At 28.9% G+C, this 15,422-nt stretch overlaps 1 protein-coding gene across 4 annotated transcripts in view; it reads right to left on the bottom strand.

Moving 5' to 3' along the window:
* Positions 1 to 14,263, bottom strand: part of LOC100167874 (glutamate receptor ionotropic, NMDA 2B) — a 190,643-nt gene extending 176,380 nt beyond the window's left edge. For all 4 annotated transcript variants that reach the window (XM_029489795.1, XM_029489794.1, XM_029489797.1 and 1 more), the window contains exon 1: positions 13,728 to 14,263. In XM_029489795.1, coding sequence (XP_029345655.1) covers positions 13,728 to 14,220 — 493 coding nt within the window. In that variant the 5' untranslated portion in view covers positions 14,221 to 14,263. The remainder of the gene's footprint in view (positions 1 to 13,727) is intronic.
* Positions 14,264 to 15,422: the final 1,159 nt, after the last annotated feature.

Raw genomic sequence — 15,422 nt, 5'->3', positions numbered from 1 at the left:
TTGATACCGTTGGAGTTCCAAAATAGAATTTTTAAGTTATTCATTGCCTGGAATTGTCCGGTATATATACTGTCTTCCGTACCGAATTGTAAACTGTGCGCACCCGCCGTGTGCGGTTGTGTTTATGTTCGGTACGGAAAGTGATATTGTTCGCCCAGTTTTGGGACTGTGTGTACGGAGTTGGGGTCATTGGCTCCGTGGCAGCTTCCCCTACGTTTATACTCGGGGATTATGTGTTTGGGACAACTTGGGACCCTGTAATGTGAGTTCCAAGTTGTCCTGGTCGTTCGCGCGGTAATACTGCGTTCTGATTGGTTGGTCCTGAAAAGGACCGTTTTATGTTGTGCGCTGGCGTACTGTTACACACAGTAGGTACTTATACGCATTGAGTGAAATGAATGAACTAATAGTAAAAATACGTAGGTACGACGTGCCTAATGTAATTAAAATATATAAATACCTACTCATTAATAAGTTATAAAATATTGGGAAGTATTTATGAACGAAAACAATTGAAAATTAAGGTCAAAATTATTTAACTTGTTTCATTTTGTTTCTATAGTTTTTATAACATTGACAGTGAATACAAATGACCTATTTTTCATTGAATATAACTGTAAATATAATCTTGGAAAATACTTTCGATAAAAGTTTTAAAACAAAATACTCAGGGTACTTATTTTTACATGTCTATAATTAAGGGCCCAGAATTATATACACTTAAAATGTATGAAATATAAATGATTTTAAGGGGTTGTTAGAATTTGAGTATGTTGAGATATAATTCAACTTTGTATACAAATAAAAATCAAAATTTGTTAAAACTATGATTAAACAATTAACTTAATTCATACAATTATTTACACTATTCCATTATTTTATACCCAGTTCGTTCAATTGGTACCTAACTTATTGTGGACGCATTCGATTGTATATTGTAATTTAGTTAAATAGCGTATTTAATATTTATAAATAAATAAAAAAAAAAAAAAAATGAAAAATATTTTTTAAATTGTTATGTTTTAATAATCTTTTATTTAATATCTAGACAGTTACAGTTGTTAATATTAACAATAGGTATTGTGTAGTATATATAAATATAAAAAAAAAAGTATAAATTATTTTTATATATCATTATGTATTTTATGTAAAATATTAGTTATTATACAATAATAATAATAATATAGTCTTTTCAGATTTTCCCGACAACCTACCCACTATGCAGACCGGTGTCCATGCAACCATCCGCCAGTCCGGTAACGGAAAACGGCTTTTTTTTGGTTGAACTGTTGGCTAACGTTTTGGTCGATTCCGCCACCCTTAATTCTTTACTCGTGACAAAGATTCGAATAATATTCTATATTATAGTTTATGTGCATTTAATTTGTATGTTTCATACGCATAGACATCAATGTTATAGTATTGATTTAAGTGAGGTAGGTATATTATTATAACCATCGAAATCGTTGATTCAGCCCGACCAAATTATGAAACATTATATAATAAATAATAATATTTATTATTATTATATTTACGAACAATGTGTCTTTGACACGGATAATTAATACTCGAGGACTTGAGCTGTTCAAGTCGACTACCCAATTTAATGTGTTATTAACATTCACGACCACCCAGACAAAACCATTGGCCTATACAATTATTTGCAGTGTGACTCTTTGTTTTATACACACTGCAATATATGTCAGTATAGATATCAACTAGAATAAGTCAATTTTATAAAATAGATTAAAAAATGTATAGAAATATGTGTGGTTAATAGGTACATACGACAGACGAAAACCATCATACGCTAGAAAATAAATCATAAATGAAAAATAAAAAATGTTGATGTTAATCATTATATTATTCAAAGATTGATCTTTTGTACAATACTGTTAAGCATTCTAACACAATTTATAAAACCGTTGATAAGAGGTTACTTTTGGGCCAAGAGTATAACATTCTTGGATTTCTTGAATAACGTGCCCAACAGTCCAAGTGCATGCTTGTAGTAGGTGACCTACTTACATTATAAAATATGCTTGATAATGATAAAATTGTATGTTTAAACACTTCAACACTATATAATATAGTGTGAAATACACAATCAGTTAAGTGGATTACAGGCTACAGTGTATAGTATTAATGAGTTATATACAATAAGACGTTTTTAAATTAAATTTTGTGAAAACGACTATTTTAACATTAAAAGGTATTTTAATATATTAATTAATGTATTCATATTTAACCATTATTTTTCTTTGAGAGGAAATAAAATCTAATCGATATAGAAGTTTTAATATTTTGTTAAAGTATGATAAATTAGGTAGAAGTCAGACTACCTACTATGATTTATTAAATTAGGTTAGGTGTTAAATTAAAATATGCTAAAAATGGTTAATGCATATTTTAAACAAAAACATATTATGATACTATTCGTCTCTATTACGTGTTTTTTTATCAATTCACATTTAACATATTAGGTAATAATAAAATATATATCTATGTATTAATGAAATTAATAATTATTTTATTTTGTACGATATAAAATACAGAAACAGAATTGTATAATATGCAGTAAAGCGCATTTAGTTTATACTAAAATATATAACATTAGCTACGTGCCTTTGTATAGGTCAAGATTGAATCGTCGTAATACATCAAACTGAATAATTATTCAAGATTTTTAAAGTAGTGAGAGTTTGGGTATTATGCAGAAAATTATTTTATCTCTTTTTAATTTAGTGAAATGTATTTGGGGGACACACAATATTATAATATTTTATTTCTCATTGAGGTAAAAATAAAATCTAGTATAAATATTGAATATTTCATTTTAATTTAATTATTTTTAAATAAAAAACAGCTTTTATATCTATTATGCATTTACGGTTTCTCCGAATCGAATTAATAATTCCTTATGAAATAGGTACGTAATTTGTACTTCAAAAAGATATGATCTCTTATTTTCTTTTTTTCAGATTCCTATCAAAAGTTATTATTTACATCTCGACAATTGTGTTTTAATATAAGATAAAAGTGAATACTACAATGGTACCTCCTCGTATTATGGAGTGGAAATAAAAAAGGTATAATTCTACTTGTTCTAAATTAAGTTGATTTAGTAAGGATAAGAATACAAGTAGTGGGTTCATTAATAGATAATTTGATCTTTTATAATTATTATTTTATAATGTTCCTGAAAAGGAAAATAGAATTTTAGATAGGTATAGGTAAATAAAAACTTTTTTTGTGTTGATTTATCGTGTATTATAAATCTTGTTAGTAATTTATGGAATGAAACAATGCCCGACAGATTAACGTGCTGTGGAAAAGATTTAATTTGGAAGTAAAAATATATACTTGAAGCTCTTTTCAATGTTTTATATTCCGTGTTTTTTTTAGTTTTATCGAAGAATACGGACCAATGCACATTGAATTCACATCGTTGCTCATGTCAGAGTATTTTAGAGAGGTGGAATATAAAACAAAATTATTTAAAAAATGTATATGTGTACCTATAGAGCAACAAACATTTTATTCTAAACCTTCAAATATGATTTATTTACACATCTAGCAAGTTTATATATAACTATTAATATATTAATTTAATTCATTGGTATTGTTTAAATTCAATTTTTACGCAAAGTATAATACAGTGCCGTAGTAAGTATTATTTGCTTATAATCCAACTGGATCTATTAATGATTAATTGATTTATTTTTTATAAATTGTTTGTCTGTGTCCTTTATACAAAGACTCTTTTGTTTAAAAACCAGTCAATAATACTTCTAAAAGATTAAATATCTTTGATGAAAATAAAAACATTTTAACTATTATCATTAAATATCAGGAAATTAACAACCTACATTTTCTTTGAAAATCTTTAAAATCGAAGCTCTATTTCTTTGTTCTTACTTATTGTATTTAAAATGTATTAACACATTATAGCATGCTTGATAATTTTAATACATAATTTCATAATATACACATAATTTATAATGATTGTAACATCAACAATTTGAGGTATGTAAAAAAAAAATTATTTAAATTTGTTGCGGCAGATATAAGACTGAATATACAAAATAATGTTTGTGTAACATACAACTCGTGTCAACTTATAGTATTTCTAGTAGCAGTTGCGATTTTGCAGTTAGTATACGTCTATATAGTTCTAGGTTTTTGTTCTTAGGTTGTAATTCAGGGCTTCTTCGAATGCTATTAGCTTCAAATGAACGTTTATATGAAACATAGAGTCTTTACACATAACCGTAAGGTACTGAAGTATTTGAGTCATTTTTTAAAAATATTTAGAAGAAGTAGCAGACGATCATACAGGCCAGCAGACCAATATATCAAATAATATGGATAGATGACCAACCACTGGATTATTGAGATGTATAGTAAAAGTGAGGGTTTTGTTTGTAGTGATGATTTGTAGTTTAGTGAGTGATAAAAAGTGCTCGTCTCGGCATAGCTATAACCTTGCGCGATTTTTAGTTGATATAAATTTCCAAGTTTTTCGACAAGGTACTTAACGTCATCTTTTTTGGGTCATCTGTATTGTTCTATTCTATAGCTTGGTTTTCTATAATATGGATACGTTGGAGATCACTGTATTTTTTAAGGTGATAATTTCTGTGTCACTTTAAGTAGCTATGGTTTATGTTTAGCTTCCATTTTTTTTACCAAGTGGTGACATAATTTAAAGATGGTCGTGTTGTAAATTCTAACGGCATGCGCTTTTTGTATTATAGTAGAAAAAATGTTTTGGTTTTCAATTTTGAGAAAAGTTTCTACAAACAAATTTTTTCTATTTGATAAATTGGGCATATGTTGTGTGTATGTGGAGGGGGAAGTAAAAATGTCTCTGTTATTTTATCAATCATTGTGAAAAACTAAAAAATTACGATAAAACAAGAATATTATCACATTATTTTTTGAAAATAAGACGCCTTTATGTTATGATTTTGTAGTAAATCAAAAACTAACACTCACCAAGTATTTTTTTTTTAAATGTTCAAAATATTTTGAACTATCAATACTCACAATTTTTGTCATGTTTTCCATATTGTTTTTTTGATTTTCCCATTATTCTGTAAATGACTCAGGATTTTTATTTTTGACCCTCTCCCTCACCCCCAAAGCAAATGATCCGATATGGTACCAGAAACCATTCGCCAAGTTTAAAACTTAAGTTTTACAGTAATACTGCACAAAAAGGTAATGAAACCAGGGACTGGAACCTTTATGATTTTATCGGTTTGGGTTTAGGTTTCGGTTCTCAAAAACCAAAAATTTCGGTTTCAGTTCTGGTTTCAGTTTTCAAAAATATCGAATTTCGGTTTCGGTTAATACCTGTTTTAACCTTTATTATTTGACTTTTTTTTTATCAATAAAGTGCTATATAAAAAAAATGAACATAACCTCTATTAATTACCTCTTTTTAGTAACAGATATTTGTCAGTATTTATAAGTGTAACTATTTCAGAATTTAGGTAATATTATAAAATAATAAATTATAATAAATAAATACATTTTAATATTTAAAATATTATTATTAAAAAAACAAATAAGAATGAATTTTTAACACTTTTGGGTGACCCATGTTTGATATAATAATTTATAACTTATATATAAAAATATAAATTTAAACAATATATACCGCGCTAATGAAGACGGAAGAACAGTTTAGTAGAATTGTCGTACAGAGCATAGTATGGAGAAAAGAGTTAACGATACCCGCATTAGGTTTAGGTATTTAATATTATAAATGCAGGCATATCAGTAAGGTAACAATTATAATTTATAATTTATATGACAACTTACTGTGAATTTTGAATCACTTATAAACGTCCAAATTGCCATTATTTTCAGAAATTCTACATCAGCTATTGCGAATTGCGATTCAATCATAATATTGATATCGATTACATGGAAATTAGAATTTGGATTTTTAGTATTTCTTTTATGACAATTCTGTTGTACTTTTACACATAATAATATTCTTATTTCTTAGCATTGATAAACTTTTATAGGTCTACAATTCTATAATTATTTATTATTACTAATAATTAGTTATTACCAACTTACACCATAGATAAAATATCTATTGGATTTTGGAACCGAAAAAACAGTAAAAACCTCTACATCAAAAGGTAGGTTTCGGTTTCGGTTTCGGTTCCCAAAAAAATGTATTTAAGGGTTCCGGTCCGGTTACGGTTCCCAATATTCAAAGGGTTCCGGTTCCAAAACCGGTTCTTTTCGGTACGGTTCCAGTCCCTGAATGAAACACGTCATTTTAAAACCAATATATTCATCGCTCTGCTCAAATTCTAAAATTTGACTAAATTTATGATAAAATTCCATTTTAGTTTGTTAAATTAATTCAACTAAAACTACATTACCTACTTTAGTCCACTAAAGGTCACTACTGGAACTGTAGCTTGACGGTATTATTAATATGAAATTAAATTTCAAATATAAGGTATAGGCATACAATAATATTATGTACAATACTTCATCGTACAATGGAAATTATATCCAATTAATGATATTGACAAGTTCGTGAACGGTTTTCATTATTTATAAAATATGTTAAAAAAAATTGTATTTTGTTCCTAATTAATTATAGTATTTCATTTGAATATTTCTGAATTAAAATAATAATAAAAATGAAAAAATATACATAATAAAAATGTAAACCCATTATTCATTATTATCACAATGTGTTCACCCAAAATCGACCAGCGTGACATATGCAGAATTACATAAAAGACCATTTTTTTTTTTTTTGTTCATATAATATGTTTAATATAAAATAGCGCAATAAACCATTACGTATATATAATATATATATACATATATTACGTGTGTTTAATATACAAAATACTTATAGTCCCACAATAAACAGTGAAACTACATTGCACAGTGATAGTTTTTCCCTTTAGGTCTTGACAAAATATAATATTGTTTAAATTACCATACAGCGGTGACTGATTACTGACTCGACGACGTTCAAAATATTATTATCAATCTTTGATCTCAGAAAAACTCATTGATAAGACTGCATGCCACAATTTATATTACTGCAGCTGATAATATAATATGTAGGTACTATAGAATTTAGAATAATATCCCCAAGTAGTTGGTTGGTATACCTATTAAAGATATCATAAGAAATATTTTATCAATGACCAAATATGAAGCCCCAAATATCAATTGACATACCTACCTGCGAAATTCATATCAATACCAAACATAAGATTTCATCGATTGCCGTACAAAGTATGAAAACGCAACATATACACCTATTAATGGTTATTCAAATTGAAAATAATACATTTGAATCTGAAACTAATATTGTGCGTTAATCTTGTCGAATCCTAACTAAAATGTTTGAGCACCTCATTAAAACGTCGACTTACCACATTGTTTCATTATAATATGGCCTAGTGGACAATTTGTCAAGTATAATTTTCTAGGCGTATACAGAATTTTTGTATATAAACCAATATAAATTAAATGTGAATTATATTAAAATAATACCTCAACAAGAGCATTTACACGAAACATTCGATGACATAACAGCTATTATTCGATTTCAGTTAATGTATATTTTATTATATTTATTATAATTAGTTTAAATAAAAATGTATCTATTGTTCTATTTTGCCTACCTATATTCAAAAAAAAATATTAAAATACATATATATATAATAATTAGATTTAAGTGTTTAAGGCTTTAAACATTCTGTTTGATACAACTAAACAAACTAATGAATTGTTTACTTGTATTTTTCAAACGAACATTTTTATCCGTCAAGTTTAAATTAAGAGAAAAAACATTGTTTATTTTACTTGCTTGCAAACAGTACTTCTGTGGTAATTTGTTTTTCTTAGGAACAATAAAATAAACTAAAAAACAACTACTCTACATTGTTTGTGCTATTCATAGTCACAATAAATAACTAAATATATTTCATCCGTTGGAACATGCACAGTGTTCTTCACATAGATTACATCCCGGTTGCTATCTAACAGTTTTATCGACTACAGCTAAACATATAAATACCGTATTATATGTCACAGCGTTTCGTTTTCCAACGTCCCTAAACTTCTTGAAGGATATATTTTACTTAAAGCTGAATAACGTTTAAGTAAAATTCCTCAGAAATGATAAATCTATCAAATAAATACTTATCTAAAATTGACGATTACTTATATAATATACCATGCAAACATAATATGCATGATTGGCCGATATAAAATTGTAGTGTACTTTATTAATTTATTATTATGAACGACCTTCACTCAATTGGAACTCAGAATTTTGTCAATACATTGTATATGAATATATAAGTGTAATGTCTATATTTTATAAAACAGAGTATCTCCAGACGTTTTCGTATTTTATGTTTAATTTTTTTCGGAAAAATAGCTTTTAAAATTAAAACAATAATAATGTTCAATAATGTTTGAATTATGTGTAATAAATTGTATTTAATAATCATTAAATATTTGGTTTTTATTTTTAAAACGGTCCATAATAATTGTATTATTATATAAAATAATCAATTTAACTTCTAAGTATATTTAAACGGACGTTTAATATCATGGTGACTAGTTTTTAAATTAATTTTCATAGAAACAAATATGTAAATTAAATTTATATTTTCACAGAAACAAATATGTAAATGCGAGTTATATTTATTATTAAAACATTTATACAAATATGTATAAACTATTTATTAAATGAAAAACTATAATAAGCTCGCCCTAAGATATTGAAAATACATTATGTATGGTTTGCATTATGTATACAGGTGTTTCGTGCTGAAAAATAATGTCGAAACAAAATATCATAGTATTATCGTTCAAAGAATGTTTATAAAAATAAGATCTATACATGAAAAATATTGTCTACTAACATAACTGTATTCAAATTATATCGTATACAGACGATAAAAAGTACTTAAGTCCTTATAAAATATGCTCAATGTCAAATCGTCGTCTCAGAATGAAAAGGTTCTAACGTAATTTTTGTAATTGTTCAGGAGAACGTTTTTAAGTTAGCCCGTACCTATCATTCACGTATGAATTAGAACCTTTTCATTCTCTGTATCTCATTGAATAATCAACGGATCGATACGATTTCAGGATTGAATTATACAACAAAAAATATTTAATAATAATATGCAAAAAAACCATTTTTCAAAAAAATTGATTTAGAACCTTTTCATTCTGAGACGACGAAATACATGTTTGTAATTATTAAAAATAAATAATCTGAAATTGTATATTTTAGATTCTGAGCGGAGCTAGGAAACTAGTGGTTTTACAATGGTGTTTATTATTATTTTTTTTTTTTATCCTGTATACAAAATTTCTACCAGAAGGAGTCCTTCGATTTCAACATATAGTACCTTATCTTTTAGAAAATTGGATCAAAGTGGTACTTTAGGGAGGTCATTTTTCGATTTTCTCAATAGTTATTTAATGTCACGAGAAAAACCACCGACAAATTACGAAAAACCGTTAAAAATGGGATTTTAATTTCTAATGCTTTTTTTTCATTGACTTCAAGTAAAATACAATCCATTATACATTGACCCACTTGTAACCTACTGTACAACAGAGCGACATCCACTTACCAACTGTTTTTTGTTATACATAACTATTTACGTTTTTACAATGTTAAATTTATTCATCACAATATGCGCGTTTCCAAATTGTATAATGTCCATGTTATTTCCATAAATTATATAAATTGTATAAAAAAATAAAAGAATGGTCATTACTTGTAATTATGTTAACGGAGGAAAACGATTTAGTTGCAGATCGCTTCGGTGGAGAGTGATTGGCCGACGGTATACTTACAATAATATTTAATATATTATGTACCCACAACAATGTGAAACTACACTGACAGCATAGCTACATAATATTTTAACTTGACACGGAAATCTAATCAAAATCTGCTGTAATACTATACATTATGTGCTTGGTCGTATCAAATGGATTTGTGTGCGTGTGCGTATGTGTGTGTGTGATAGAGAGAGAGAGAGAGAGTGTGTAGAGGGTGTGGACATGTGTTAAAATACCCGACTGGATAAACTGACTCTGAAAAAAAAGTTTCTTATAATTAAAAAACACAAACTATTCCAGGACGCTTATACAAATACAGTGCTTCTTTTTGGTAAACAACAACGGGGTTATTAGCTATGTAATACAATCATCTAAATACATATATAATAAGTACCTATATCATGGCTATATGGCCATATGCGTTACCACACTATTATACGACTGAGTTATGTTTCATTGAACAAATGTATTATATTTGACTTATTTTGCTGTAGATGTGAGGATTTCTTCTTAAGTATTCTGTGACTCACCATGGAATAATATTATGTTTGACCATGATGTGTTCAGAAAGCAAAATACAGTTGGGGTTGATCTTCCTTGGCCTACGAAGTGTCCTTACTCCATCCGTTATTAAAAAATACATGCTAATTACTAATTAAAGTGCTTAGTGGGTCAGAGACATTATTAAATATTTATTTTCAAACAATTTGTATATTTTATTTATATAAATTTTAAAAGACTTTGCGAATAAAACAAAATAAAGGTTACAATTTTAGTATAGCAATTTGAAAGCGTTCATCTTAATATTATTATGTTTAAGCGTATGATTAATTATATAGAGTCATATAACATCGATTTGCAATTAAAGTGAAATAAGATACGATAAAAAATATAATAATATATTAATGGCGTTATGTTAATAATATTTGATGTATTGTAATACAATTGGGACAAAGATATAATTATAGACTTTGGGATAATGATTTTATGTTACACAGTGTAGGAAGAGAAATAAGGGGGTTAATAAACGAAGAAAGATTGGAATGAAATATTGTTAACGATTGTTCAATATTAAAAATAAAGGGGGTTTTTATATTTCTGGTGTCAGAAGCAAAATGAGTCATACATTGATTGGGATGGTGAAAGAATTGGAATCATGTGTTTTGACTTATGAGCGATCGAAAGTATATTTATGATGGTTAGGATGATTATTTTTTTCTTCTAGTGTTAGCGCTTAAGTCAAAATTTTTTAGTTTGGACACTATAAAGTTGGTTGTGTGAACAAATTCCTTACAAGGCCTACTTGGGAGGGGTGCAATTGTGTTTGAAACGGTCACTTGAAAGTTTATTCTCCCGCACTTTCCACAACAGGAAGAATAATTACAAAAGATTCTATTATGATAACAGTGTTCATTCATAATAATAGGATGAGTATATTATTATTATTATTATTAATACCTATTATATTATTAATCTTCAAAAAAAAGATAATAAAGTCTGTTTTCTAATTTTGTTTTATATTGAGTTTATAACGCGTTTAATATAATTTACCAGTTCTTGTCAATTTTTGCCTGATAAATCTTGTTTTTAAGAGTTGTGTGGCAAACGTATCATATACCTTAAAACTTTGCCATCAATGACACTATAGGGCGGTAACGGTGATGGAAGAAATGTATGGTAACTTTGGTAGCTTGCATCAGATGTTCCATGATAAATTCAGGCTTCCGTAAGCGTAAACACTAAACGATCAAAAAGACAACTTACATGAAAAGCCATTATCACCCGTAATCGTAATGCAATGCAGTTTGTTATTTAAGGCATGGCTTAAATATACAAGGTTATTGCACATAGCCCATATTGTTATCAAATAAAAATAAAATGGCAGCATAAGGGTATGGTCCATATCATAGCATATAATATCATTGTATAGCCAGTATACGTCGTCCCCTTACGCTGCCATTTTAATTCCTTAACGTGATAAAATGATATAGTGTGGGTACTATTGCAATAACCTTGTATATTTAAGCCATGATTTAAGGTAGATTTGTGGATATTATGTGAATTGTGCTCATTATCGGTATCCCGAGAATAATTAATGTAATTATCGAGGTTTCGATTAATTCTATATTATACTCATTATAGTCGGCAATTCCGTAAACCGATTAGGTAAGTAGAATTTTTTTCTGCCTGTGATGGTGAGCTTGAAAAACATACGTTTGGGTTTGGTGATTTGATGTCGTGGCGAACCAAGTAGATTTGGGCTTATAGGTCAAGCTGATATCTGAAAAAGCTCCTTAATACCATAATTTGTTCTTATTGTTATTACTATTATACGCGTACTAAGTGTCTACATTATATTGTCGGATCGAATTCAGCTTCGCTGGAGAAACAACATTGTATTACTACGATAATTTGGCTGAAATATTTTAGAGTATAATATATATTAACATTATAACCAATAACTAAAAATATATTACATTGAAAAAACACAACTAAGCTTTATATTAAGTAAAATAATGGACAGCCCAACAAAATGTTGTTTTAGCCTTAATACCTACACTAAAGTGGTTGCACTTTAGTCTTAATACCTACACTAAAGTGGTCGCACATAAATCTTAAACCAAATACATAAATACACCTACCTAATTATATTACACAAATAATATATTTGAACAGCCGATGACTGGTCCTACGACCGTTACTGGTAGCTGGGTATTTATAAAATGCATTTTAAAATACACCTAGTTCATAGGGTGCATCCAAGTTTTTGTCATTATTCATATTGTATTACATTTCCATATAAATCATAACTATGATAATGACGGCAGTAGTTAGGTCTTTAATGTCACAGTTTATATAAATGACACATAATATAATGTAGACTTTATAATATTATACATCATAAATCATTTGTGTATAATATTATATATATATTATGTGGCCTGATGTGGTGCGGTTCGTACACTCAACTGTGGAAATGCTCTAAGTGTACGAATCGGCCGGTGTTACTATAGCTTCCGGATAGGTGACCACCCAAGATTTTTAGTTAAAAATCCTTGGCACACATACAAACGTGTTTCAACCAACCGTTCCTCCCCCTACAAACGAAAAAAACAACTAATGGCCAAAGTTGCCGGGCTTAAGTTCAATAAAAAAATTTTAAAAATATATTATATATTTTATAATTGTACAATTTACATATTTAATAACATTAAAAATATAATTAATTTTTCATTAAATGTTTTAAAGAAAAAATTAAATAGATCCAAGCTTATGGTGCGGGTATACAAATTAGTTAAACATAGTCTGTGATATAAATGAACGAGAAAAAATATCATCTGTGGGATTGTTAGTATAATAAATATCAATAATGAATATTTTTCATACTGCTGCTACAGAAATCAAAATATTTTGAGGTAAAAATGTTCATCTACACCTCACTTAAAAAAACATTTGTCTCGACTTTGCGTTGAAATTAATTGCCATCAGAAAAGAGACAATTCAAATACTGATGACGTGTATTGTGATTCAAACCTTTTTAATGAATGTCCAATACCCGAATTTATTGAATATCAAACGCAATAATTGCTACCTTCAACTTATTTATTTATTTTTAATTGGATAACTAGTATAAAATATAATCTTGGTATACAAATTCAATCTATTTTATGTTTAATTAGTCTCTCCTTGAATATTTTTAATGTATATTGAATAAATATAGAGAACCAGTATCAACAATTGAAAAAATAAATGTTAGAATCGGAAAATAACTAATTGTATTACATCGAATTCCATCGAATCCACCTGTGGGGTTAGATGGTCGAAGTACAACAAACGGGACGCACTACACTACGACTGACCTGTGGGCGTGGGCGTGAGTTGTTTCATGTCGATGGTGTGATGGATATCGTAGTTCTTGAATATGTTAGTCTTCCTTGTCTTGAAGTTACGTTGCAACCCACTTATGGCCGACGTGAACGCCTTGGTGTAGATTCGCGTGTCGAACGACTTATAAGGCAGCACCAGGCCGACCGTCAGGTTCTGGTGCTGCCGGCGGGCCAGGATCCTTGGCACAGTGGGCTGTTGCCTGCGGAACCGCTCTGTGCTGGTGGTGGTCGCCACCGGCGTGGTGGACAACTGCACTGGTTCCTTGAGCCGATTCTTGAGCACTCCCAATTTGATGGAGCTCTGGCCCCGGCCATGACCAAATGCCGTCTGTGAAAAGTCAACTGGTCGGCTGTTGATCTGTATACGTGACCCATTCCGGGGTGTCCAGCCGTGTGTGAAGGTGGTGGCCAGAGTAAGGACCAGCGTGAACCACCACCAACACCACACTGATCCGGTGTGTCTCATCAACTGTTCGGTCCTGGAAAAAAAGGTTGCATATTATAAATAATTATTTAAGTAGCATTGAAGATAGTGAGGTATTATGCTAAATAATTTGTTCGTGGTACAGAAGATGGCCTGTGGATTATTGTGCGATTACAATCGAAATAATAATATTACGTTTTGATCGGCCCAATACATAGGTAACGATTTAAAAATATTTAAATAAAGCGTCCCTACACGCTGCAGAGATGGTGTTACAATTATTTTGCCTTAGCGGTAAATTGTTTCCAGACTAATTTTACCGCCACCACTGCTGTGTGTGGAGACCTTTAAATTAAATTTAAGATTAAAACAACAGAAAAACAAAACGATGAGACAGGTACTGTTATAATTATGTTTTGTTTAAGTTCCTCAATAAGTAAATAATATCTACTCTCTAATATCAAAAACAAGAAAACAGTTTATTGGAAATGTGGAACGTAAATTAAAAGTATGACAAGTGTGTCATGTGTATTATAACAGAGATAACGAATGCGAGTGTAGCGTACTATGAATTTGAATTATGTCTCTAAGATGAATAATTTTTCACTTGACAACCGTCCCAATTTTCTCGTCACTCTGGAATAAATAAATTATTCATTTTGATCTTTGAGCACCTCCGCCACTGAATTATATTAGCACCTAACCGTAGATCGTAAGTAGGTTCGTCTATTACTTCTGTATAACTTTCCAACTGTGTTAATCTTTGAGACAATATGTCTATACCATCCTTAGAAACATCTCTATCAGTATAATAAAATGTATTAACCATCAATGATGGTAATTACCTCTCTATTAGACCATATTATTGTGTACAAACAAAAACAATATTAAAGATTTAATATTTCCCACATTCCTCAAATATTCCAATGTTTCGGCTTAATGCCCAATGTTTTTAGAAAAGATCAGTATTATAGCTTAACAAATTAACAACTAGCAAACTTATATTTTTTGTTTATACGTAACTTATTTTTTAATATTTTATATGTTTTTTTATGATAAGTATAAAATATATTATTATTTTGATATTTTGTACAATTTTAAGCCAAAAAAACTAGCGAGTAGCGACACACTGTTTTTATAAATTCCTTGTACAATTATTTATTTACTTGTAAATAAAATACACTTTTTTGGGGAGAATTTAAACTAAAAGTATATTGAGCATGAACTAAGGAAATTATTACCCG

This window comes from Acyrthosiphon pisum, chromosome A2, assembly GCF_005508785.2.
Source record: "Acyrthosiphon pisum isolate AL4f chromosome A2, pea_aphid_22Mar2018_4r6ur, whole genome shotgun sequence".
Taxonomy (NCBI): Eukaryota; Metazoa; Arthropoda; class Insecta; order Hemiptera; family Aphididae; genus Acyrthosiphon; species Acyrthosiphon pisum.
The sequence above is the reverse complement of the archived record's forward strand: the minus strand, read 5'-3'. Positions and strand labels throughout refer to the sequence as shown.